At 42.9% G+C, this 27,923-nt stretch overlaps 1 protein-coding gene across 5 annotated transcripts in view; it reads left to right on the top strand.

Annotated features, from left to right (window-relative positions):
• The window catches only part of COL13A1 (collagen type XIII alpha 1 chain), a 286,336-nt gene that overhangs the window by 246,883 nt on the left and 11,530 nt on the right, over positions 1–27,923 (top strand). For 4 of the 5 annotated variants that reach the window (XM_044299207.1, XM_044299208.1, XM_044299210.1 and 1 more), the window contains 5 exons: positions 1,569–1,604; positions 3,976–4,029; positions 5,450–5,503; positions 9,879–9,905; positions 26,247–26,333. In XM_044299207.1, coding sequence (XP_044155142.1) covers positions 1,569–1,604; positions 3,976–4,029; positions 5,450–5,503; positions 9,879–9,905; positions 26,247–26,333 — 258 coding nt within the window. The remainder of the gene's footprint in view (positions 1–1,568; positions 1,605–3,975; positions 4,030–5,449; positions 5,504–9,878; positions 9,906–26,246; positions 26,334–27,923) is intronic. The other variant, XM_044299209.1, reaches the window with a different exon arrangement.

The raw sequence follows: 27,923 nt of genomic DNA on the forward strand, positions 1-27,923 counted from the left end.
CATATATTTAAAGAGGTTTCTGTGAGTTCAACATTGATGGTTTGTCCTCCGGATAAGCACTACAGCTTCTTCTTAGGCTCAGTCCAATTCAGCTACTACATTATGTATGGCACTGTGCTTGGTATGCTGTGAAGGGGCTGCAGTGCTCACCGGAGCACCACAGTCTCTTCAAGCAGCTGAATAGAAGGGGCCTGGGACTCTCACCCACACCGATCAGATGTTGATGACCTATCGGAGGTCACAACATTGATCTCCTGGAAAATACCTTTAACTGCCCCCATGGAAACAAACAGAACTCAAACTTGCTGTATTTAAATACTTCAAGAATGAACTTTGTATGTGGAGAGCATTTATTTTGCAATACTTTAATTAAAAAATATAAATTGGTGGCGTATCTGGGATTTGAAACTACCACTGTTAGATGGAACGAGCCAGCTTGAGCTCCTGTTAGATGCTGCAAGCTTTACTTGGAGAGCTCATAACCTGTCCCAGAGCCCTAAATCTTAAACCCCATAAATGAAACCTTCTGCCTGTAAGATGTATCAGATGTTTAATAACATGTACATCTTGTAGGCACAGAGGACTGGCGAAGCACTTTTATTTTCGATTGTATCAGACCACTCCTGTAATCATTTCCATATCTGCCTGAGACATCACTGCATGCTGAGTTTTGCAGCAATCCGACATTTCTATCTGGGTGCAGTATTTCTATTGTCAATGAGTCTTTATACTTATTTTAGCCCCAATACTAAGTGGCCAGTAATAACAATCTTGTTTCCAAAGTACTTTATAGACAATAGCTCATTAACACCACAGACAATAACATAATGGATACATACTGCAAATATATCTCTGACCTCACTTCCTGCTCTACCTGTTAACCCTCTCCACACATAATGTCTTCTGCTCCAAAAGTAGACAACTAAAATGGAGCAGGGGGCTCTCAGTAATACCAGTATTCTGGGAAGCGTGCATCAGGGAAGGAACAGAGCAGTAGGTTTTGGGTTGCTTCAGCAAATAGCTACAGAGCGAGTGATGTCATCATAGAAGGGGCCATTTTGTAAACTTCTCCTATAGAGTCCATTAGCATGCAGCCATTTTGTTAGCCTTGTGGTGTTGTGCCAATTATAGAGTACTTTGGAAATTTTAGGGAACAAAAGTAAAATAATTAATGGCCCTGATATGCTAAATTACTGTAGTAGCTCCATTCAACATACATGAAAATTAAGCAAGAGTTTCAAATTAACAATAAATACAAATTAGCCTACGTTCTACTCAGGTCAACTGGAAAGGGACTTAAAAATGTACAGATCTACACATGTGGCCTTACATATGTATTGAAGGCGTAATTATATCATTGTGTATACTCAGACGATATGATATCTATGTGCTGTAATAACACGTATCTTTTTTAACTTGTATCCCTTGTTGTCATTAATCATAAGGGAATATAAGTGTATGTATGTTTTCAGTTGCTGCTTCACTCACTTTCCCCTCCCTCATTGTCCCCCCCCCCCCTCCATTCTCCTGTCCATTCCATGTGTATTTACATTCTGCCCTGCTGACAGGGTGCCTCAGGTTTAGACGGCAGAATTGGTCCACCGGTGAGTCCTAACTCCATTATACTAACCTACCTACCTACCTACCTTTCCTTTTACCTTGCCTTGCCCCATCTGCTCATAACTGCAGCCTGTTCACTATCATATGGCTCCCCCCAACCTACAAGCAACATAAGAACTCAGCCTGATTGACATTTTCTTGTGACAGGTTTCCAGTAGTTTCCTTAAATTCTGTAGAATATTGCCATTTAAGCAATGAAACATACATACCATTTGCTATGTAATCAGGTAAAAGATGAGTCTTGTACACGGTGGGAATACTTTGGCAACTGAAAACTGACTATAGATTGCTCTTGGGAGTTCCTGCCATTTTCAGCAGGTCTAGCATCAACCTAATGACTATTGGTGTTGTCAGGCACTTGTGAGTCACTTCTCACAGGAAACGTAGAATTCCCTTTGGAGGTTTTCCAGCTACTTGCTGTAATATTGTCCCAAGGTAAGCAGGACCACAGGTATTGGTCCACCACAATACTTGTCATGGATCACTGCTTGACTACAAAATATGGAAATCCAGCCTTACACATGATAATCCTTAACTCTTCAACACTCATTAGGAGACATTTGTTAAAATGTATATTATTAGAAGGTCTACTTGATTTCACCACTATTGTAGGGTTTAGTTTTCTGCTCTGCATCCCCTTGAATCTTTCCTCTTGTTATTTTACAAAACAGTCTAATCTACAATAATCTCTTACTAAATTTTTGCAAAGTCCTGCAAAATTGTTACATGAAAATAGAATAAATCACATTTTCCTTGTATTAAACATTCATTAAGGAGTTTTCTGGGTTCAGAATATTGATGGCCTTTCTTCAGGATAAGACATCAATATGAGACTGGTGAGGTTCCAACTCTTGGCACGATCAGCTCTGTGAAAGGGTTGCAAATGCTTAAGTCTATTCATGGTATACATGGATCCATCTACCTGCACGCCGTCTACTTAGTAGCTGCAGTACAGGATTTTGCAACTTCATCAAGTGCAAAGTCCCCTTCAGCTGATTGATGGGGGTGCCGAGTGTTGGACCCCTAAGTTCACTGTTAAAGGGGTTCTCCGGGCTTTTAATATTGATGACCTATCCTCAGGATAGGTCATCAATATCAGATCAGCGGGATCCTGCCATAGACATAGCAGCAACGAGCAGGAAGAGAGCTGAGAAACGGCACGTGCACACTGCGCACCTTCCCTTCATACAGCTGATCGGTGGAGGTGCCGGATGTCAGACCCCCGCCGATCTGATATTCTTGAGGATAGGTCATCAATACTAAAAGCCCAGAGAACGCCTTTAAACCAATGAATGTAATGATACCTTTCATTTATCGATTGGTTGCTTCATTCTAGAGACAAAGTACTTTTAATTCATGTGCAGATAAGCAGTTGAGTGCACCGAGGGTGGACCCAAACCACTCTGTACACCCTGACTCCTCCTGCTTCCTCGGTCAGCCACTCCTTCTCCTTCTTGCATAGTCATCTCACCTGGCCCTGTCAATCAAGATTGAGAAGGAGGAGCTGACAGAGGAAGCAGGTGGAGCAATGGGGCACATTGTGGCTTGTGTCTGCCCTTAATGCATTGAATTGCTCATTTGCATATGAATTAAAAGTACCTCTGAAAGATATCGTTACATACAGCAGAGCTAGTCTTACAACGCATTGTGCCTGGTTTAACAGTTAATTTCCTGATGACGGACTCCCTTTTAGTGCTTTATTTTAACCACTGATCCAAGCTGTCTATAATTCCATTACTATGGTGAAACTATTGACGTATTATTCAAGGAATTAGTATTCTGTGTCGAGGATCTGAGATGACTGTTGTGCTGAAATAAATTATTATATCGGAACAATTACCCCATCCTGAAATACTGACTATGGATTAGTTACTACCTCAAGTGTTTTTAGTATGAGGGGAATCATTGTCAGAAGTGAAAACCAAACTGGCCTGACCTTTTGATCTATATGAATGCATACATTTCTGCAGCATGGTGATTTTCAAATTGCATGCTAAGCTACCTTCTTGAAATGATGCAAACTCCTTTCCTTTTTTAATAATCAATTTTAATTTGTATCAGTGAGAATGCTTAAATGTGTAACTAAACCAGTATGTCTTCATCAAGTTACCATTTTCAGCTTTGAGTTAGGATGACAGTTTAGATGTATTCGGAGGTATGGATATATATTTAGGTTAAATGTTCAGATGTTAAGTCTCACTTGTCTACTTTTTCCTGCTTAGACTCAGTGCTGAAAATTGTAACTAGCCAAAGATAACTCGACTGGCTGCCCAAAAGCTTCTACTTGCTTGTTTCCCAACTGCCAAGACCTAAATAATGACTACATGATAACAAGCCATTTTTGTTGTGTAATAGGGGACCCCCGGACCAATTGGTGTTCCAGGACCAGCGGGACCAAAAGGAGAAAGGGTAAAATAAACATATTTTATGTTGGTAACTAACCTGAGGATGTGAATCTAGAGCACACTACGTGCTCTCCGCATTCGCAGAAAAATCCGCCAAAAAATAGAACATGTCCTATTCTTGTCCGCAATTGCGGACAAGAATAGGCAGTTCTATAGGGGGTGCCGGCCGGGTATATTGCAGATGTACAATACACTACGGACATGTGAATGGACCCTAAAGGTGTCCATATACATTAGATAGAAGATGGTTGAACAGCAGTTGAACAAACAGTCATCTGGTGAAGGTTTGTTTGGAGACTCGGTCATCCATATTGCCTGCTACAGTTGTTTAAGCCGCCCATACACTTTGGATGAATCGGGGCAATGGACGACAGATCTTTCTGGGAACATTCTTTCACAGAAAGATTTTTCCTTCATGTACAATGAAAGATTTTCTTCCAAGTATCAGACAAAAATACTAAACATAGCCAAATTCTTTTCAGATGATTAAGGGTATGTCATGGATTGGCTAAAACAATTGTTCGTTGTTAAATTACAACCAATGAACGTTTGTTTTGGTTGAAATCATCCGTTTTGAGCAACTTTAGACTAATGTGTATGGCCACACATTCATCACTAACATATTCATCACACCAATCGAAAAGAAATGGCTTCTATGTACAGAACAAATTAAAACAGCGTAGGCCTCACACAGGGTACTACCAGCTGGCACCTGCTTACTCCTCTATGCCCATTTAAAACACATATATGCTCAGCAGAAGAATAGCCAGAAAAACTAGCTGTCGGCCTAACAAACGCTGGTGTACGAACAGCTTTATCTAAACATGGGTGTGCCGAGGGTCCTTTTCAGTCATATATTTAGGCCATTCTCCAGTGCCCTTTATCTGTATGCCCTCACAGTAGATATTAATAAAAACCCAGTATTTCAAAAGACAACCTGAATGTATACCTAACTGGAAAAATGTCATGTATTCGTTTTTAAAAATCAATATATAAAAAGATTTTTATTGAGCCATGATACTGCGTTGTTTACTATGTGTTAATAACTGCATCAAAGTTAATCATAAAATAATAGGAATGGTACTAGTGATACTTTGATGTCCTTAAAAAGTTTGATTTGCTTTGGTCTTAAGTGCATGTAGAATTATACTTCAATCAGCAAGTGGGATGAGTAAAGGACCTGATGTACCATCTTTTTGTGAGGTGATAAAGACTATATCATCTACTGAAATGTTGAATCCCAGGCTGAATCCACCGTCTTACTTGTCCTGATGGTGATGTAAATGTCACTGCTCGGGTACATAGATTCAGCTGTTCTACACGAGTGTTCAACTGTATAAAAGTAAAGTGAAAGATTACAACAGGATAACTGCATTTATATGATTTTCTGATGCTAAATTATATTTTATAAATTGGTTCTACAGGGCAATAAAGGAGATCCTGGTGTTACAGGACCAACTGGACCAGTGGGGCCACCTGTACGTATACTAGATGAATGATATATATGTATGGATAATGGATTAAGTCTATGCTATCTGGTTCCCCATTTGTCTTTATGGACTTGGTCTTCAGTGTATAAACCCGGACTTAGGAAGTCTAGTGTCATCTATTTTTGACCAATCACATGGGATCCTTTTTTTATTACAGTGCAGTGGCGTGCCTAGGGTATTTGGCACCCGGGGCGGGTACTTTCTCTGGCACCCCTCTTCCCCTGCCGAAACCACAAAAAAACTTTATTTATTTACATTTAAATATACTGAAATATTTATTTTGTTTGAAATAACATTTTTTATCACTAATACACAGAAAATAGCTTGTAAATTAAAATTTTAAGGGAATCTGTCACCATGAAAATACAATGTAAGCTTGGTATTACACATTTTGTAAGGCAAGGTGAAGAAAAAACGGCTGTTTTTGCACAGCTTTTATATATTTTTTTATTTACAGGTTCACCTGATGGGGCGGATCATGTTATATTTTTATAGAGCGGGCTGGAGTTTTCACTGATGCCGGTGCACCCTGCCGTGATAGCAGGGGCTCAGCTGTCAGTGACAGCCGAACCCGTGCCGCTGATCGTACGGCACAGCTCCCGCACCTGCCCGATCAGCCCGCCATACCTGTATAGCGCTGGGACTCAAGTCACGTCCTGCAGCGCCATACAGGTATGGCACTGGTATCCTATATCCCATCCATATTTGGGCCCCTTGTAAATTTCTGCCCTGGCACTGGCTGGCAGCAGACTTGCAACTCCTCAACACCCCTCATCCGCCATTGAAAATTCAAGGCAGCAAGGCCCCTAACTGAAAAAATACCTGTCTAGTCTGCTGCCTCTTGCCTGCACACTGTTCTCCCACAGTGTCACTGTGACTGTCTGCACCACTCCTAACTGCCACACAACACAGCGCCACTGTGACTGCACCACTCCTAACTGCCACACACCACAGCGCCACTGTGACTGTCTATTCATATTTGAGGCATACCCTGGGTAAGGTTTATCTGCACCACTCCTAACTGCCACACACCACAGTGCCACTGTGACTGTCTGCATCACTCCTAACTGCCACACAACACAGCGCCACTGTGACTGTCTGCACCACTTCTAACTGCCACACACCACAGCACCACTGTGACTGTCTATTCATATTTGAGGCATACCCTGGGTAAGGTTTATCTGCACCACTCCTAACTGCCACACACCACAGTGCCACTGTGACTGTCTGCATCACTCCTAACTACCACACACCACAGTGCCACTGTGACTGTCTGCACCACTCCTAACTACGACACACCACAGTGCCACTGTGACTGTCTGCACAACTCCTACTAACTGCCACATACCACAGTGCCACTGTGACTGTCTGCACCACTACTAACTACCACACACCACAGTGCCACTGTGACTGTCTGCACCACTACTAATTGCCACACACCACAGTGCCACTGTAACTGTCTGCACCACTACTAACTGCCACACACCACAGTGCTTTTAGCATGCTCAGCTCGGCGGCAGTGTATCTGCAGACACACACTGTGACGCACACAACACTGGTGAGGTGGTCACTTCACTAGAAGGCACAGGCCGCAAAGCACAGTTGTTTTCTTGCTCAGGAGCACTGGAGCAAGCGCCTACAAGGAAGATGGGAGGTTTTACCACCTGGAAGGTGAGCGGCGGCCGGCAGTAAGCATACAAGTGAGATAGGCCTGAGCGCGCTCCCTGGCTTATCAGAGTGCGCACGCAGGGGCAGATTAAGTATATCATAGGCCGAGTGCTGTTTACCCATCTTGGGCCTCCTCTGTCCATTAGCCCCAACCGTTCTCTCTTTGTGCCCCATGTTTATTTTTTTCTGGCATATATTAAAGAAAACTATGCCATGTATATAGTGTCGTTGCCCATTACCCCTGAGGATGCCTGGCAAACATTATGGGGGCAGCGTATGAAGCGATTTTAGAGGATGGCTATTGTCAATGCTGACCCTAAACCATATAATCAATGTGATTAATCAATGAAAAGGAAGCAATAGATGGACGAGTAGTGACAGTGCATGGAACCACATCCCTGGTGCAGGAGTGAACGCAGAATAATACACTACAATATACCTATAGGATACAGTACCCAACAGTATGCAGTATAGCACCCTATAGTATACAGAACCCCACAGTATGCAGTATAGCACCCTATAGTATACAGCAACCCACAGTATGCAGTATAGCACCCTATAGTATACAGTACTCCACAGTATGCAGTATAGAACCCTATAGTATACAGCCCCCTAAAGTATACAGTATAGCACACTATAGTATAAAGTACCTCACAGTATGCAATACATAGTATAACACCCCACATTATGCAGTATAGCATCCTATAGCATACAGTTTAGCACCCCACAGTATACAGCACCCCACAGTATACAGTATATAGCACCTTACAGTATACAGCACCCCACAGTATACAGTAGAGCAGTATAGCACTGCAAAATAAACAGCACCCCACAGTATACAGTAGACCAGTATAGCACCCAACAGTATACAACACCCCATGCTATACATCACACCACACTCTACAGAAGCTTACAGTATAATAGCATAACAGCCCTGTCACCTTTTCCTGATTGAATCTTCACAAACAAAAACTCCACAAGTATGGCAAACTTCTCCTGCAGCAACACTCCTGGTAGAGAGAAAGGACCTTTGATTACCTCATAGCCATGTGACCAGTAATATCGATGTTACTGGTCACATGGTGATGATGTCATCAAAGGTCCTTTCTCCTAAGAGAATCACAGCTCTCCTTCCTTGCAGAGACATTGGGCCAGGCGCTGCGGCTCATCTCGCCTGAGCCATTCATTTAATGATTCAATGAATGGCAATGGCAGGATGCGCTAGCGCTGTTTGACTCTCAGTCAGAGGCTGCCATCTGCCTCTTATTTCTGAACTCTCTCACAGTTCGCTACCCCCATGTATAGCTGGCAGCCTGACACCCAGGGTGGACCACAACCCCCCTAGGCCCACCACTGCTACAGTGGTCCCTCAAGTTGCAATACTCATTTGTTGCAGGACAACCATTGTAAGTGCAAAATTATATCTTTACTTTACGTAATTTGTCCCAACGCTTCAAAAGGTCCAGTCAAACTAATAAAAAATAAAGATTAAATTAAATTAGGCAGATCACTATTAGAGACAAAGTAAGCCCTTCATATATGAAAGTCAGAAATAGCTGCTGGAAGCTGTAACTTGGTATGTAGAGGAGAGGAGCTTCTTCAGGATCCTGTACAGTACACACACACACAGTGTACAGTAATAATAAAATAGAGCCTCCCTCGTCTGGTATCCAAAGGAGCAACTTATCCTGGTACAGGTCAAGAGCAAAACAGGACATGTAGTACTTTACTGTAGAGAGGTGCTACTAGACAGCCAATCAGTGCATGCATTTCAGTTATACAAGATGTTCAACTGTGAAAGGACAAAACTGGTTGGCTGGATCTTCCAGGTAATCCCACATGCCACAGTTTGGAAACGTCTGTGGTATTGTATGAATGTGGTTTTAAGTTACAATGGCCTAGAAAATGTTGTTTAAAAAAATTAATACATTTATCTAATATTTAATTAGTAACAAATATGTGAAGATATAGCTTATGAGTGATCTACAATAAATTCAATGTGAGGTTACCATCTTCTGTGGTATAAGGACATGGCATATTGATGACTTAGGGTACTTTCACACTTGCGTTTTTCTTTTCCGGCATAGAGTTCCGTCACAGGAGCTCTATACCGGAAAAAAACTGATCAGTTTTATCCCCATGCATTCTGAATGGAGAGTAATCCGTTCAGTTTGCATCAGGATGTCTTCAGTTCAGTCGTTTTGACTGATCAGGCAAAAGAGAAAACCGCATCATGCTACGGTTTTCTCTCCGGCCTAAAAAACTGAATACATGCCTGAACGCCGGATCCGGCATTTTTTCCCATAGGAATGTATTAGCGCCGGATCCGGCATTCAGAATACCGGAATGCCGGATCCGTTGTTCCGGCATGCGCATGCGCAGATCGGCAAAAATGTACAAGACGGATCCGTCTGTCCGCATGACAAGCGGAGAGACGGATCCGTCCTTGCAATGCATTTGTGAGACGGATCCGCATCCGGATCCGTCTCACAAATGCTTTCAGTCAGCGGCAGATCGGCGGATCCGGCGGCCAGTTCCGACGACGGAACTGCCCGCCGGATCACACTGCCGCAAGTGTGAAAGTAGCCTTATTTGTGTTATTCCTTCTTGGATGGGGCATTTCTAAGCATTTGTGGCCAAAAAGATCTGCTAGTGTTTGTATATCAATGAAAAACAAAATACTTGTCTTTTACAGGGAACTCCTGGTGAGAAGGGAAGCCGGGTAAGAATGGTTCACTTGAATCTATTACTAATGCCTTATTAATAAGGTGGAATGATTGTGGGCTGACATAACCTGACAACAGCAGTACACAAAAAGTATATTCACTTACATCCACTTTACATGTACATGATAGATACAAATCATTACAGGCTTGTAATAAAAATAAAGCATTATCAATTAGAAAGCAGTTTTCTTATTTTCCTTCAAGTTATAACTGCACCCTATACAATGTCATGACCGCATGCGCATTACACTTTTACGCTGTGCTATTCCTTGCTGTGGATCTGTGTGCTGTTGGATGGAAATCTGCTTATATCCATATTTTTATATTTTGCATGTTATATATATTGAATAGAACAAAACGCCAGCTGTCTTGAAGCATGTCTCATACGTCAGCATAAAAACAGAGGCATCTTATTATAATCATTCCACCTTAAATGATTTAAAGGAAACTGTTATCAAGATATATAAAAATACTATCAGTGTCAGTGTAAGAAATTCACAGTGAATAGATTCTATATAATATCCAAGAGAATAGCAATAGGGGCTACAGAGACCTTCTAGTAGATAGGAAGACACCAGTACTAGAAACGGCACATGTCGGGGGCCCTGTTAAAGATTTCACAATGTGGCCCACGAGTCGCAAATTACTCCTCTGATATCCCGGTTCTATAGAAATCATATATAGTCTATTGCCATTGTTTTGTACTTAAACATCTTTTTTGAATTTTACATACTAGGACAAGCTGATGTAAGAAACGGCACATATGGTGGACCGCAATAGTTCAAAAGACCAAAATATTGCATAGTTTCCTTAAAACATTTAGGGATTTAGATACCTTTGTAAGGGCTCATGGACAGGAACATAATGTTTTTCTGCATCCAATCCGCATTTTGTGCGGGTGGGATGCGGACCCAATTACTTTAATGGGGCCGCAAAAGATGCGCATAGCTGTCCACATCCGTAGGTCCGTTCGGTGACATCCACAGAAATATAGAACATGCTGTATTCTTGTCCGCATTACAGACAAGGGTAGGGCTGCTCTATTATGGGCCAGACATGCGGCATGCACACGGCCGGTATCAGCGTTTTGCAAATCCGCAAAACAGGCAACAGTCCAAGAGCCCTAAATCTGTTTTTGTTTTCTTTTTATAATTTTTTTTTTGTAGTCTTTATTTTTTATATGCAAGATGGAGGATGCCATCTTGCTTAGCTTTTGTTAAAAGCATTTAGAGATATGCCTTATAGAAGCCACATGAACCTTAGGCACAATAGACTAGGGGGGCTTCTATGGGAGAGTTTTCTAGATTTGCTGCGTGACCTCTGCAAAGTTCAGGGAGGGAGTATATCAGCTATCGTGAATAGTTGATTCTGTGTTATCTTTCATTGTAATCCTGCTTCTGATGATAATAAGATGACTGCCCAGAAGACATAATACAGAACAGGAATTGTAGGAATATTATTAGGCTTAATTAGTGGCCAATTCGAAAACTGCGTGATTTTTGCGGGTTTTTATTTAATACACATAGTGACATGGAAAGTGTAAAAATAAAAAAAACACAAAAAAATTCAAAAAGTATGTTTAATGTATTTGATTTAAACAATAGATTAAAGAAGATAGTACATTATGTATGATATGTTTTCCCGTCACATTTTACTATGTCATAAAAGAACCACTATTCATGAACATGGATATAATCCCAAATGGATATAGACTCTGTTTATGTTTCATTCTATATGGATTTTATTTACAATATTACTGCTTAAAGGGGTTTGCCAGTACTTTAATATTAATGGCCCATCCCAAGGACAGGCCGTCAACATCTGATTGGTGATGGTCCAACACCCTGCACCCCTGCCGATCAACTATTCTGCAGTAGCAGTAGCTGCAATACCTCCAGAACTGCAGCTCTATCCATTGTGTGTAGGGAATGTACCTGGTTACTGCAGCTCTGCGCCCATTTACTTCAGTGGGAACAGCGCTGCAGTAACCAGCTACGGAAATGTAGTTCCTGTGCCAGTTTCCAATGCTGGCGCTATAACAGTTGATTACAGGGGGTGGGTTGTGTCAGACCCCTGCCGATCAGATATTGATGGCCTATCCTGGGGATAGGCCAACAATATTAATATACCGTAAAACCCATTTAAAAGAAAATTACAACAGAAATGTGATATAGAAGTTATAGAGAGCAGCCCCTGCTATGGACCTCTATGAGCAAGAGCAGAGAACCACTAACGGAGGGACCTTTGCCGTGGTGTACCCGGCCCATCCAGATATGCTCTCCCTTGTCTGCTAGAGGTTTCTGAAGCTTAACCTGACACAATCTATACAATCTCAGAAATATCTTCATGACAGCTTTCCTACTGGGTTTATTAAAATATTTTATTTTATATGTCATGTTATGAATTGTTACTGAACAAAAATAAAACTTTCTTTGCACTTTTCATTTGGTTTCCCAGTAAAACTGCCAGAAATAAGAAAGAAACCTGACAGGCTGTCATTAATAGGGATTGTCAGGCGGGTGAAGATCTTTAAATAAAGGCTCAGAATGAAAGCAATACTTACCAATCCCCCAATGCTCCTGTTTCAATGCGCCTGGGTCCCCACTGGTTTCCCCCTCCTGGTCTTTCTCAGTAATGACAAAATGACAGGTCTGCAACCAGTGATTGCTTAAAAGGAATCTGTCAGCATGAGCTTGGACTTTTATCTGTAGTTAATCATGGGTAGCACTGCTTTTTATTTCCTAATGCTCCCCAGTCCCTCACAGTCAGCAATTAAAGCTCTAATGAAATACATTGTTAGGGTCCTGATGGGGGGGCAGTAGGAAATAAAAAATGGTGATCTGGATTCCTTCTATGCGGTACTACTCATGTTTTACTGCAGATAGTAGTCCAGAGTTGTGGCGACAGATGCCTGTGTGTTGAGAAGGACAAGGAAGGAGAGACTGGAGGGGAACCAGGAAGCACCCAAATAGGAGCGGCGAGGGATTGTTAGTATTGCATCTTTTATTTTTAATTTTTTAACCCATTCAGAGCCATTTGTGGAAAATATTTCCTGTAAAGTCAGATACGGAAAATTCTGTGCGATAGGAGCATCTGTACATTCCTGAGCAGAAGCTTTGTGTAATGTTGTGGTCTACAGTGGCCACAGGTTACTGGAAACACCAAATGAAATGTGTTCACTCTGCACTTGTGCAAACCACTTGCTACATTTCCTTTTCACTTGGCGTGTGTATTTTCTTTGCTTTTCACAGGTTCACCTTTGTCCCCTTTATCCTTTTCATTAACTCGTGCCTATTTACCTGGGTCTTTCCTCCAACCTCCTCCATTTTTCTCCTGGATTATCCTTTCTTTGTTGAAGTCCCCTCTCCTTGGTTTTAATTCCCCTGCTTTTCACATCCTATATTCATTCTGCAAGCCACACATGCCTTACTGTAATTGCTTAATCATTTCCTACATTTTCTAATTTGCATTAAACAGACATTTAAGCTTCCACAATATAATGCAAAAAGAAATAAACATAATGAAGTGTACAATCCTTTCTAACATAGCTAAGAACATGAAACATGCAAGCATCGCTTGTCATCAATAACGTACATTTACCACGTTACAACTAGAATATCCTCATTTGCTGTCTAAATCATGCTGTTTATATGCCTCTGATATCTGAAATGACCAGCATTAAATTGCACTAAATACAGTACATGTGAAAAACTCAATTAGTACTGCTATTCCGAACACACTATGGTAGATAAAGGCAAATTAGCTCGTCACAGAGGGTGAGAATTGCATTTACATGCAGCAGTCACCTCTGTTGTATGGGGATAAAGCAATCACTTCTGGGATTATTGTTTATGGGCAGTAGTTCACCGTTTACACAGCATAATCTGCTGCCCAGAAATGATCATTTTGGTACCTGCATCAGCAATGTTTCGATGAACGAATGTTTGCACATACATCAGGTAAACAGCGGCACCTTTACAGGGCAATTTTCTGCGACAATAATGATAATTGCCTCAATGGTTGGTCCATGTAAAAGGGCCCTAACAGAATTTATAAAGTACCAGCCCATGCTTCTTATTGTCCAGTGTAGCCTTATATCAAAAAGTAGTCAGAATAGAAATTGGAGCAAATACTCATAGAAACCAATACAATTCCATTTCTCAGATTAAAAAGATTAAGTTGACTTTTTAAACTGAAAAACTATTTTAAAACTTGGATCCGAACTCAGCTTTGGTTCCGAGGAACCGAAGCCGAGTTTGGTTCCAAGTTTTAAAATGTACCAAAGTACCAACGTTTTTCACCAAAGTCTTGTGAGACTTCGGGAATAACTGACTTCGCCTCATCAAAGGCCGTAAATTTTAATGCTGTACGGAGACAGATCTCCGTACAGTATTAAACTGAAGTTTTGAGCAAAGCGACTTCGGATCTAGGATCCGAAGCTTGCTTAGCTCATCACTAGTTGCTCTGCTTCACATTTGTGCTGCAGGGTGGACCTTTATGTTAACCATCCCTTCCCCCAGTGTACATCATTGACAGGTTAGTCATAATGAGTAGATTTTTGACAATGAGAAGTATGGGTGATTAGAGGATATATCATGTTGACATTACATAAATCAGACTTCAAATAATCTCTTTTGATTTTACTAAAGAATTGTACAGTTAACTGCCAAATTAATAGAAACAGGAATACCGTGTCTGGCAAACAGGCTCAGGAACACTTGGAATAATCACAATAGGTCATGTTCCTGCCATAAAAACACATTTTTTGGGGGAGGTAATATGACTAGTGTTGGTCAAACACCAAAGTGCTCGGGTGCTCGAGTAGAACACCTCGGGATTCTCGGGTGCTCTACCCAGCACCATGGAAGTCAATGGGAGAACCCGAACATTAAACCAGGCACCCCCTGCTCTGAAGAGGGGAGGGTGCCTGGTTCATAGGAAAAGGTCAGAAATTGATGGTAATACCACTGAAATGGTTTGGGAACAGCAGGGGGAGGATGTCTGGATGCATCTTGGACTCCCATATAGTTGCTTGGAACGATGTAGTCCGAGTAGTACGCCACTTTTGCAGACTGACAATAATATGCTCCAATCCAAAGATAAAATCGATTTTAGAGGAAAAATTTGTAGGAAACATTCTTTCCTGTATATTTACTTGTATAGTAAAGTGCAAGTGCTGCCAAAAATTACAAGGAAGAGGCACTCCGATACAACCTGTATATCACATAATGGAGGGCCTCATTCACATTGTGGTACAATTGTTCATGTAGTGGGACTCCTACACTCATAAAGCCTATGCACTAAATGAAAGGGCTTCCAAAAATTACAAGGAACCGGCACTCCAATACACCCTTTATTAGACATAAAGGAGGGCATCATGCACACCCTTTAACCACTTCAGCCCCGCTAGGTGAAACCCCCTTCATGACTAGAGCACTTTTTACACTTCGGCACTACACTCCTTTCACCGTTTATCGCTCGGTCATGCAACTTACCACCCAAATGAATTTTACCTCCTTTTCTTCTCACTAATGGAGCTTTCATTTGGTGGTATTTTATTGCTGCTGACATTTTTACTTTTTTTGTTATTAATCGAAATGTAACGATTTTTTTGCAAAAAAATGACATTTTTCACTTTCAGCTGTAAAATTTTGCAAAAAAAACGACATCCATATATAAATTTTTCACCAAATTTATTGTTCTACATGTCTTTGATAAAAAAAAAATGTTTGGGCAAAAAAAAAATGGTTTGGGTAAAAGTTATAGCATTTACAAACTATGGTACAAAAATGTGAATTTCCGCTTTTTGAAACAGCTCTGACTTTCTGAGCACCTGTCATGATTCCTGAGGTTCTACAATGCCCAAACAGTATAACTACCCCACAAATGACCCCATTTTGGAAAGTAGACACCCTAAGGTATTCGCTGATGGGCATAGTGAGTTCATAGAACTTTTTATTTTTTGTCACAAGTTAGCGGAAAATGATGATGATTTTTATTTTTTTATTTTTTCTTACAAAGTCTCATATTCCACTAACTTGCGACAAAAAATAAAAATTTTTAGGAACTCACCATGCCCCTCACAGAATACCTTGGGGTGTCTTCTTTCCAAAATGGGGTCACTTGTGGGGTAGTTATACTGCCCTGGCAATTTAGGGGCCCAAATGTGTGAGAAGTACCTTGCAATCAAAATGTGTAAAAAATGACCGGTGAAATCCAAAAGGTGCACTTTGCCCACCTTGGCAGCAAAAAAGTGTGACACATCTGGTATCGCCGTACTCAGGAGAAGTTGGGGAATGTGTTTTGGGGTGTCATTTTACATATACCCATGCTGGGTGAGAAAAATATCTTGGTCAAATGCCAACTTTGTATAAAAAAATGGGAAAAGTTGTCTTTTGCCAAGATATTTCTCTCACCCAGCATGGGTATATGTAAAATGACACCCCAAAACACATTCCCCAACTTCTCCTGAGTACGGCGATACCAGATGTGTCACACTTTTTTGCTGCCAAGGTGGGCAAAGGGGCACACATTCCAAAGTGCACCTTTCAGATTTTGCAGGCCATTTTTTACACATTTTGATTGCAAGGTACTTCTCACACATTTGGGCCCCTAAATTGCCAGGGCAGTATAACTACGCCACAAGTGACCCCATTTTGGAAAGAAGACACCCCAAGGTATTCCGTGAGGGGCATGGCAAGTTCCTAGAATTTTTTATTTTTTGTCACAAGTTAGCGGAAAATGATGATTTTTTTTTTTTTCTCTTTTTTCCTTACAAAGTCTCATATTCCACTAACTTGCGACAAAAAATAAAAAATTCTAGGAACTCGCCATGCCCCTCACGGAATACCTTGGGGTGTCTTCTTTCCAAAATGGGGTCACTTGTGGCGTAGTTATACTGCCCTGGCAATTTAGGGGCCCATATGTGTGAGAAGTACTTTGCAATCAAAATCTGTAAAAAATGACCGGTGAAATCCGAAAGGTGCACTTTGGAATATGTGCCCCTTTGCCCACCTTGGCATAAAAAAAGTGTCACACATCTGGTATCGCCGTACTCAGGAGAAGTTGGGGAATGTGTTTTGGGCTGTCATTTTACATATACCCATGCTGGGTGAGAGAAATATCTTGGCAAAAGACAACTTTTCCCATTTTTTTATACAAAGTTGGCATTTGACCAAGATATTTTTCTCACCCAGCATGGGTATATGTAAAATGACACCCCAAAACACATTGCCCAACTTCTCCTGAGTACGGCGATACCAGATGTGTCACACTTTTTTGCTGCCAAGGTGGGCAAAGGGGCACATATTCCAAAGTGCACCTTTCGGATTTTGCAGGGCATTTTTACACATTTTGATTGCAAAGTTCTTCTCACACATTTGGGCCCCTAAATTGCCAGGGCAGTATAACTACCCCACAAGTGACCCCATTTTGGAAAGAAGACACCCCAAGGTATTCCGTGAGGGGCATGGCGAGTTCCTAGAATTTTTAATTTTGTGTCGCAAGTTAGTGGAATATGAGACTTTGTAAGGAAAAAAGAAAAAAAAAGAAAAATCATCATTTTCCGCTAAATTGTGACAAAAAATAAAAAATTCTAGGAACTCGCCGTGCCCCCCACGGAATACCTTGGGGTGTCTTCTTTCCAAAATGGGGTCACTTGTGGCGTAGTTATACTGCCCTGGCAATTTAGGGGCCCAAATGTGTAAGAAGTACCTTGCAATCAAAATGTGTAAAAAATGGCCTGCGAAATCCGAAAGGTGCCCCTTTGCCCACCTTGGCTGCAAAAAAGTGTGACACATCTGGTATCGCCGTACTCAGGAGAAGTTGGGCAATGTGTTTTGGGGTATCATTTTACATATACCCATGCTGGGTGAGAGAAATATCTTGGCAAAAGACAACTTTTCCCATTTTTTTTATACAAAGTTGGCATTTGACCAAGATATTTTTCTCACCCAGCATGGGTATATGTACAATGACACCCCAAAACACATTCCCCAACTTCTCCTGAGTACGGCGATACCACATGTGTGACACTTTTTTGCAGCCTAGATGCGCAAAGGGGCCCAAATTCCTTTTAGGAGGGCATTTTTAGACATTTGGATCCCAGACTTCTTCTCATGCTTTAGGGCCCCTAAAAATCCAGGGCAGTATAAATACCCCACATGTGACCCCACTTTGGAAAGAAGACACCCCAAGGTATTCAATGAGGGGCCTGGCGAGTTCCTAGAATTTTTTTTTTTTTTTGCATAAGTTAGCGGATATTGATTTTTTTTTGTTTTTTTCTCACAAAGTCTCACTTTCCGCTAACTTAGGACAAAAATTTCAATCTTTCATGGACTCAATATGCCCCTCACGGAATATCTTGGGGTGTCTTCTTTCCGAAATGGGGTCACATGTGGGGTATTTATACTGCCCTGGCTTTTTAGGGGCCCTAAAGCGTGAGAAGAAGTCTGGAATATAAATGTCTAAAAATGTTTACGCATTTGGATTCCGTGAGGGGTATGGTGCGTCCATGTGAGATTTTATTTTTTGACACAAGTTAGTGGAATATGAGACTTTGTAAGAAAAAACAAAAACAAACAAAAAATTTCCGCTAACTTGGGCCAAAAAAAATGGCTGAATGGAGCCTTACCAGGGGGGGGGTGATCAATGACAGGGGGGGTGATCAATGACAGGGGGGTGATCACCCATATAGACTCCCTGATCACCCCCCTGTCATTGATCACCCCCCCTGTTAGGCTCCATTCAGACATCCGCATGATTTTTTACAGATCCATGGATACATGGATCGGATCCACAGAACGCATGCGGACGTCTGAATGGAGCCTTACAGGGGGGTTATCAATGACAGGGGGTGATCAGGGTAATCAGGGTGATCACCCCCCTGTCACTGATCACCCCCCCTGTAAGGCTCCATTCAGACATCCGCATGATTTTTTACGGATCCATGGATACATGGATCGGATCGACAAAATGCATGCGGACGTCTGAATGGAGCCTTACAGGGGGGTTATCAATGACAGGGGGTGATCAGGGTAATCAGGGTGATCACCCCCCTGTCACTGATCACCCCCCCTGTAAGGCTCCATTCAGACATCCGCATGATTTTTTACGGATCCATGGATACATGGATCGGATCCACAAAATGCATGCGGACGTCTGAATGGAGCCTTACAGGGGGGTTATCAATGACAGGGGGTGATCAGGGTAATCAGGGTGATCACCCCCCTGTCACTGACCACCCCCCCTGTAAGGCTCCATTCAGACATCCGCATGATTTTTTACGGATCCATGGATACATGGATCGGATCCACAAAATTGCATGCGGACGTCTGAATGGAGCCTTACAGGGGGGTTATCAATGACACGGGGTGATCAGGGTAATCAGGGTGATCACCCCCTGTCACTGATCACCCCCCCTGTAAGGCTCCATTCAGACATCCGCATGATTTTTTACGGATCCATGGATACATGGATCGGATCCACAAAATGCATGCGGACGTCTGAATGGAGCCTTACAGGGGGGTTATCAATGACAGGGGGTGATCAGGGTAATCAGGGTGATCACCCCCCTGTCACTGATCACCCCCCCTGTAAGGCTCCATTCAGACATCCGCATGATTTTTTACGGATCCATGGATACATGGATCGGATCCACAAAATGCATGCGGACGTCTGAATGGAGCCTTACAGGGGGGTTATCAATGACAGGGGGTGATCAGGGTAATCAGGGTGATCACCCCCCTGTCACTGATCACCCCCCCTGTAAGGCTCCATTCAGACATCCGCATGATTTTTTACGGATCCATGGATACATGGATCGGATCCACAAAATGCATGCGGACGTCTGAATGGAGCCTTACAGGGGGGTTATCAATGACAGGGGGTGATCAGGGTAATCAGGGTGATCACCCCCCTGTCACTGATCACCCCCCTGTAAGGCTCCATTCAGACATCCGCATGATTTTTTACGGATCCATAAAACGCATGCGGATGTCTGAATGGAGCCTTACAGGGGGGTTATCAATGACAGGGGGGTGATCAGGGAGTGTATATGGGTGATCACCCGCCTGTCATTGATCACCCCCTGTAAGGCTCCATTCAGACGTCCGCATGTGTTTTGCGGATCCGATCCATGTATCCATGGATCCGTAAAAATCATGCGGACGTCTGAATGGTGCCTTACAGGGGGGTGATCAATGACGGGGGTGATCAATGACAGGGGGTGATCAGGGAGTGTATATGGGTGATCACCCGCCTGTCATTGATCACCCCCCTGTAAGGCTCCATTCAGACGTCCGCATGATTTTTACGGATCCATGGATACATGGATCGGATCCGTAAAAATCATGCGGACGTCTGAACGGAGCCTGACCGGGGGGTGATCAATGACAGGGCGGTGATCAATGACAGGGGGTTGATCAGGGAGTTTATATGGGGTGATCAGGGGTTTATAAGGGGTTAATAAGTGACGGGGGGGGGGGTGTAGTGTAGTGTAGTGTGGTGTTTGGTGCGACTGTACTGACCTACCTGAGTCCTCTGGTGGTCGATCCTAACAAAAGGGACCAGGTAGGAGGTATATTAGACGCTGTTATGAAAACAGCGTCTAATATACCTGTTAGGGGTTAAAAAATTCGGATCTCCAGCCTGCCAGCGAGCGATCGCCGCTGGCAGGCTGGAGATCCACTCGCTTACCTTCCGTTCCTGTGAGCGCGCGCGCCTGTGTGCGCGCGTTCACAGGAAATCCCGGCCCTCGCGAGATGACGCATATATGCGTGACTCTGCGCAGGGCTGCCACCTCCGGACCGCACATCTGCGTTAGGCGGTCCGGAGGTGGTTAAAAATTATGATTGATGGCCTGCTGGTGACCCTCAAAAACATTAGGAGCAAGGGCCTGCTGGTGACCCTCTAAAACATTAGGGGCGAAGGGGCGAGGGCCTGCTGCTGAGCTGACCTTCTAAAACATTAGGGGTGAAGGCCTGCTGCCGAGCTGACCATCTAAAAAAAATTGTGGGCATGGGCCTGCTGCCGAGCTGACTATCTAAAAAATGTTGTGGCCGAGGGCCTGCTGGTATTGCGAACATTTTCCACAATGACCTTCTGGTATTGCACCATTTTGCTTGTCCTCTCCAACACAGGAATGAGAGATGAGAAGTTCTCTTTGAAGCAGGGGTGCTGAAGGGTTAACAACCAGTAATCGGTGTTGGCCAAAATGCGTACAGCGACGGTCACGGGAAAGGCAGCCTAACATAAAGTCATCCATGTGTCCCAACAGACAAGACTTCGCTGTTTTCATCAGGAGTATGACTCTCAATCTCCTCATCCTCTTCCTCCTCCTCCTTCCTCTACCCATCCACTCTGAACAGATGGAATAAAACTTCCATGGGTACTACCCTCTGTAGCGGAAACAACCATCTCCTGCTCCTCCTCCTCATCATCCAATTTGCGCTGAGAAAATGAACTGAGGGTGGTCTGGCTATCACCCTGTGTACTTTCTTCCCCCATTTCCACCTCTTCCACATGCAAAGCGTCGGCCTTAATTGTGAACAGTGAGCGTTTGCGCAGACACAGAAGTGGGATGTTTACGCTGATAATATCGTTATCGCCACTCACCATCTGTGTGTATTCCTCAAAGTTGCGTAAAACCTTACAGAGGTCAGACATCGATACTCACTGGTCGCTTGTGAAGAGCGGAAGCTGACTGGAAAGGCGACGACCATGTTGCAGCTGGTATTCCACTACTGCCCTCTGCTGCTCACAAAGCCTTGCCAAAATGTGGAATGTGGAGTTCCAGCACGTGCTCACATCACACAACAGTTGGTGAGCTGGCAATTGCAAGCGCTGCTGTGGCGTTGCAAGACCGGCGGCAGCTGTCGATGACTTGCAGAAATGGGCACACACACGGCACACCTTCACAAGCAACTCAGGCAAATTGGGGTAGGTTTTGAGAAACCGCTAAACCACTAGGTTGAACACGTGGGCTAGATATGGTATGTGTGTAAGCTTGCCGAGCTCCAAAGCCGCCTCCAAGTTACGGCCATTATCCGACACAACCATGCCTGGTTGTAGGTTGAGTGGCGAGAGCCACAGCTCAGTCTGGTCCCTTATCCCCTACCACAGCTCTACGGTGGTGTGCTGTTTGTCACCTAAGCAGATTAGTTAAGGCACGGCCTGTTGCCACTTCCCCACTGCAGTGCTACACTGCTTCTAGCTACTGACTGATGGCTGACTGGTGCTGCAAGATGATAATTTAGAGGTGGAGGTGGTGGAGGAGGTAGAGGAGCAGAAGGGGGGGGGGGGTTGCAGCCACTAACATGGCAAGAGGCATTGCCGCAAGGGGGTGCTCCGGGGAACAGTTGCGGGCCTGTTGGATGTGGCCCGCCTATTCCATTTTACCACCCCACTGCCTCTTCCAGCCTGTTGCAGTGCTGCGGATCCCTCCCCCTCTGTACTGCTGTCCTCGCTCGGCTTGCCACCTTCCCAGGTTGGGTCAATTACTTCATCGTCCAGCACCTCCTCTTCCACTTCCTCACTCTGGTCATCCTCCTGACTTGTTGACCTAACAACAACCTCAGTTATTGACAACTGTGTCTCATCCTTATCATGAACCTCTTGAGACACTAATTGCGGTTGACTTATTGGCAACTGTGTCTCATCATCATCATCATCATCCACCTCATGAAACACTAATTGTCATTCCCCACCGTCATCTTCTTCTGACTGGGATGCTCCAGAGTTTGGGAATCAGGGCACAAGATCTCCTCATGTCCCTCTTCAAGCGGGCTTGGCAAGAGGCCCAAATTATGGAATGGCGATGAAAAGAGCTCCTCAGAATATCCGAGTGTGGAATCACTTGTTTGCCAAGACTCTCCATGGTGAGAGGAAAGAGGATCAGGGTGATTATTCTGTTGACCAGACTCTTGGCTACTGAGACTGGACTTTGTGAAAGACAGGGTGGTGCTTAACCGAGTGGAAGCATTATCTGCTGCAATCCAACCGACCACCTGGTCGCAATGGTCTGACTTCAAGAGTGGTGTCCTGCGCCGCCCTGCAAACTGGGACATGAAGCTAGGTATCGTGGATGACTGTGTTTCCTGTGCTCTGGCAGCAGGCACAGTTTCACTGTGCCCAGGGCCACAGACTCTGCGTGCACCATCAGGAGGACGGCCACTTCGTCGTCCCTTACTGCTCGCCTTGCGCATATTAAATGGTATATATGCTTAAAAGTATGTCATACGTACAGTAGCGCAGGCTTTGTAAGTGTTTGCGCAAATAAAGTACACAGAATTTCACAGATATTTTTAGGATGCACACACATTAAACAGGGGATGTAGCACAGATAATGTTGCTGTCTGCAGCGTCTATGAAAAAGTACACTGAATGTCACAGATAATTTTAGGATGCGCAAATGTTATACAGGAGGTATAGCGCAATCAATGTCGCTGTCACCACCGGCTAATAAATAATTACACTGAATTCATGTCACTGATATTTAGGATGCGCACACTTTAAACAGGAGGTATAGTGCAAGTAATGTCGCTGTCACCACCGCCTAATAAAAAATTACACTGAATTAATGTCACTGATATTTATGTTGCACAAACGTTATACAGGAGGTATAGCGCAAGTAATGACGCTGTCACCACAGGCTAATAAAAAATTACACTGAATGAATGTCACTGATATTTAGGATGGGCAAACGTTATACAGGAGATGTAGCACAGGTAATGTCGCTACCACCAACAGCAAAATAATTTGACTGAATGTCACTGATATCTCGGATACGCAAACGTTATACAGGAGATGTAGCGCAGGTAATGTAACTGTTCGCACCGGACACCTTCTACATAAAAAGTACACTGGATGTCACAGATATTTTTAGGCTGCGCTAACATTATACTGGAGATATATGGCAAGTAATGTCGCTGTCACCAGCGGCTAATAAAAAATTACACTGAATTAATGTCAGTTATTTAGGATGGGCAAACGTTATACAGGAGATGTAGCGCAGGTAATGCCGCTGCCACCAGCAGCAAAAAAATTACACTGAATATCACTGATATTTCGCATGCGCTAGCGTTATACTGGAGGTATAGCGCAAGTAATGTCGCTGTCAGCAGCGGCTGATTAAAAATGACACTGAAATAATGTCACTGTTATTTTGTATACGTAAACATTATACAGGAGATGTAGCGCAGGTAATGTAACTGTCCGCAGCGGAAACTGTCTACGGAAAAAGTACACTGGATGTCACAGATGTTTTTAGGCTGCGGACACGTTAGACAGGAGATGTATCACAGATAATTTTGTTGTCTGCAACGGCCAAACAATTGCAAGCTATTTAGCACAGGTTGCGCTAAAAATATATATTGCTGCCACACACAATAGTCCTTAAAAGGACTTTTGGGTCTATAACAAGTAAAAAAAACAAAAATATTGCTATTTCAATCCCTACACTATCTCTCGCTTCTGCTCTCCAGCTCTCCCTGACTAATACTGAGCCAAACACTTGTCATCGGGTGCTATTTAGCACCCAATGACGCGTTCAGGCCAGTCAATGGCTACTGCATTACAGTGAATGGCAGTACTTACCTGCATGTTTATTGGCTGCGTGCAGGGAGGAGACTCGAGCATCGCGCTCGAGCACACGCGGTATTCGGTCGAACACTGCGATGTGCCGAGCATTGCAATGCTCAAGCCGAACTAGTGTTTGGCCGAGCATGCTCGCCCAACACCAGATATGACACTATATTAACAGCAAAAGTGGTAACAGCGGAAATGCCCCATAAAACACATTGCTATCATGTCTTTTAGAAGCACTTTTAGACTTGCCTGGTGGATAAAGAATACACTTTAGAAACTTCCTTAAAGCAGTTGCCCCCCAACGACATCGCTTCTAGGTAATTACGGTGGTATGGTGATCAGCAGGTCACTGTGGGTCTCGCTTTGCTGTTTTTCACCCAGGGGAAAACATGGTCAGCTATACATTTGAATCATTTCTTTTAAGTTTTCCAAAAGTGAAAACTGGAAATGATAGCTATTACAACCTTAATAACGGTTGTGACATTTTCCTGACTGTTAAAGGGAACCTGTCAATATGAAATGCGGTTCAATCTGCAGACAGCAGGTTATAGAGAAGGAGGAACTGAGAAGATTTCTATATAGTTTTGTGTATATAGATTATATATAGTCCTGGGAAAAGTTTCAGTAAACCTTGTAATTGAATCACTTAGAATTGTGTTCTTTCTATGCTTAGGAGTCACGTGGGCAGTCCTTGTTTAGTGACTGACAGTTAACTCTGTATGTTTAAAGGGATTATCTTTCTACGCTTAGCAGTCATATGGGCGCTCTTATCAGTGATTGTTAGCTCTCTATGTAAGTTTAAAAGGATTATCCAACACTATAAAAAATGCCCCCCATATACCGGGACCCTCACACTGAATATACTTACCAGGCTCCCCGCTTCCTGCACCGCTCCTGGTCCCCCGATATCAGATCGGTAGGAGTGCGACTCTCAGCACCCCACCAATTTGCTGATGGAAGGAACTGCAGCACTCAGGAAAGGGCACAGCTTTATACATGAGTAGTGGGTGTGAATGATACTGCAGGTCTCTCCCATTATTTTACATTCACAATAAGAAAATGGTTTTAATGGGGTTGTTCACCCCTGGGGACCTTTTTACAGATCTCCCCAGTATGGCTGGACCCACAGTGGCAATCATACTTGCCTTATCCCCACCGCTGGGTTCCGGCTTCATTGCTCCCCCTTGGGAACAGCAGGTCTTGGATCTCCCTGTTGACGTGTGTCACATCGCTGCTGCAGCCAATGACTGGCCACAGCGGTGACAGTCCTGTAACTTCAGCCAATTATATCTGAGCAAGAAGTAAGATACTAAAATTTGATTGCTAATAACATTATTATAATAGATATGTGGGGTTCTGTGGAATAAAATTTTCCCACCATTGCCCTGCAAATCCATCAATACTTTTTTTATTGTGTGCAATATAATTTTTCAATTATTTGGTAGTTGACTGTACATAGTTTTGTATTTCCATCATATGGGATGACACAATACAACAACAAAACAAAGTGCAAAAATATAAAAACTGACGCAATCTGCCATAGATCCTCAATGACATAATTACAGCCAGATTTTAATAATGTGTTACATTACAACTACATCATGCTAAATCCATATTGACATACGTATAAAAAGCAGATATAAAATACAATTATATCATTATATTTTGGTCTATATGCTCTATAAAACAACTTTGAAGTGGATGATCCTACAAAAGTCATTACATCTCTTGTTGAACTTAATTATTATTTGCAGGGGGAAAGGGGGAAGAAAGGCTCTAGGGGGCCTAAAGGGGATAAGGGAGACCAAGGAGCGCCTGGATTAGATGCACCCTGTCCATTGGTATGTTTGATTTTTACAATGTATTTTATATAGAATTTGAGGATGGGAAGAACAAAGGATTCATTGTACATGATTTTGTTTGCTTAGTAGATACAAGCTTAATTGTATATAACTTTTTATGCTTTGTAATCATGATTTTTCCTGTAAAGAATATTCCTTCCAGGTGTCATGAAGATCCTTGACGCAACGACTTAATGTTGGTGACACTTCTTCCCTTCCTCAGTACTGTCACCACCAGGTGGTATTATATCCAGAAGTGGCAAAGCTGCTGAACACAACAGTTGGATTTAATATTTAGACAAATTATTTCTCCAGCTTTCAGTCTATTACGTAACTTTTTGCAAACTTTACAGTATTCATTTGAGGTAAAATGTCCTACTATAAACATCTACATATGATCCCATCTATGTTATTACCAAAGGCAGAACGTCATATCTTCACTTTATGGTGGGAAACCCTAAATCAATTTCAGTTTATTAAATCCAGGTTGGTGTCCTACAGCTTTGCCTTCGTACAAGCTGCTGCTATCAAACTGAAGGTGTATGACATCTTATGGAATAATAAAAATAGTTTTCATGAACAGGGACACCGAGGTGTAAAAGGAGAAATTGGTGATCCGGGGATACCAGGGCTGGATGGGCTGGATGCCCCATGCCCATTGGTATGGCTTTAACAACCCTTTTTCCTGCATGTTGTATGCTGTCCTTTATTTAATGTCTTTTGCATGGTTACATTAACATGTATTGCCTCCTTGTCCTAATCCATTATCTTATCTTATAATTACTTAGGATTCATGAACAGGAACTTACTAAACAAGTGGAAATTTAGGAATTTACTAAACAATAAAAAAATATCTTTAATGTGAAATTCCAGGCAAATTTGTAAAGTGCAATTGCTAGAGTAATTTAGCAGGGTCATAAAAAAAAAAAAAATTCACCCATGTCCCTCAAATGTAAGTTCCCTGTGCACTCTGTACAGTACCAGTCCTAAAGCAGCATCCACTCTTTTAAGCCAGGCATCATGCCTGGTAGTGTTGGTCTGGCTGTGTAAATCGGTATCCTTTTTATATACAGTATTTCCTTTTACTGAGATATAGTCCCTACTCTGCACCTCCTTTATTCCCCTTCATTGACAGGTCCAGACATCAGAGAATCTGCAATAGTGAAAACTATGGCACGGGTACAAGATTACATCTCGTCTGGCCTTGTCAATCAAGGGGGATGGGGGAGCAGCAAGAGCTGCAGGGCATTGAAGATCTGGTGCTCCAAGGGGCTCAGGCCCACCTTTGGTGCACCAATAAGCTAATTTGCATATAAATACGAACATTTATATCTTGGAAATGGTGCCACATAAATACATAAACATGGTATCATTTTAATCAGCAGGATCAATACTACCTCATGCCTGGTTTGATAGGGCTGATGCTGCTGGCAGATGCTCTTTAATGCAACAGTCAGTTAGAAAACCGCTCCCTCTTAGTGGGCTGTACAGGAGAACTTATCAAAACTGCACTCACTTCTCTGACATCACTTCCTGCTCTGCAGCTATTGGCTGTATAGATCAATGATGTGGAGGAGTTTTGTTGTTTAA

This window comes from Bufo gargarizans, chromosome 6 (assembly GCF_014858855.1).
Source record: "Bufo gargarizans isolate SCDJY-AF-19 chromosome 6, ASM1485885v1, whole genome shotgun sequence".
Classification (NCBI taxonomy): Eukaryota; Metazoa; Chordata; class Amphibia; order Anura; family Bufonidae; genus Bufo; species Bufo gargarizans.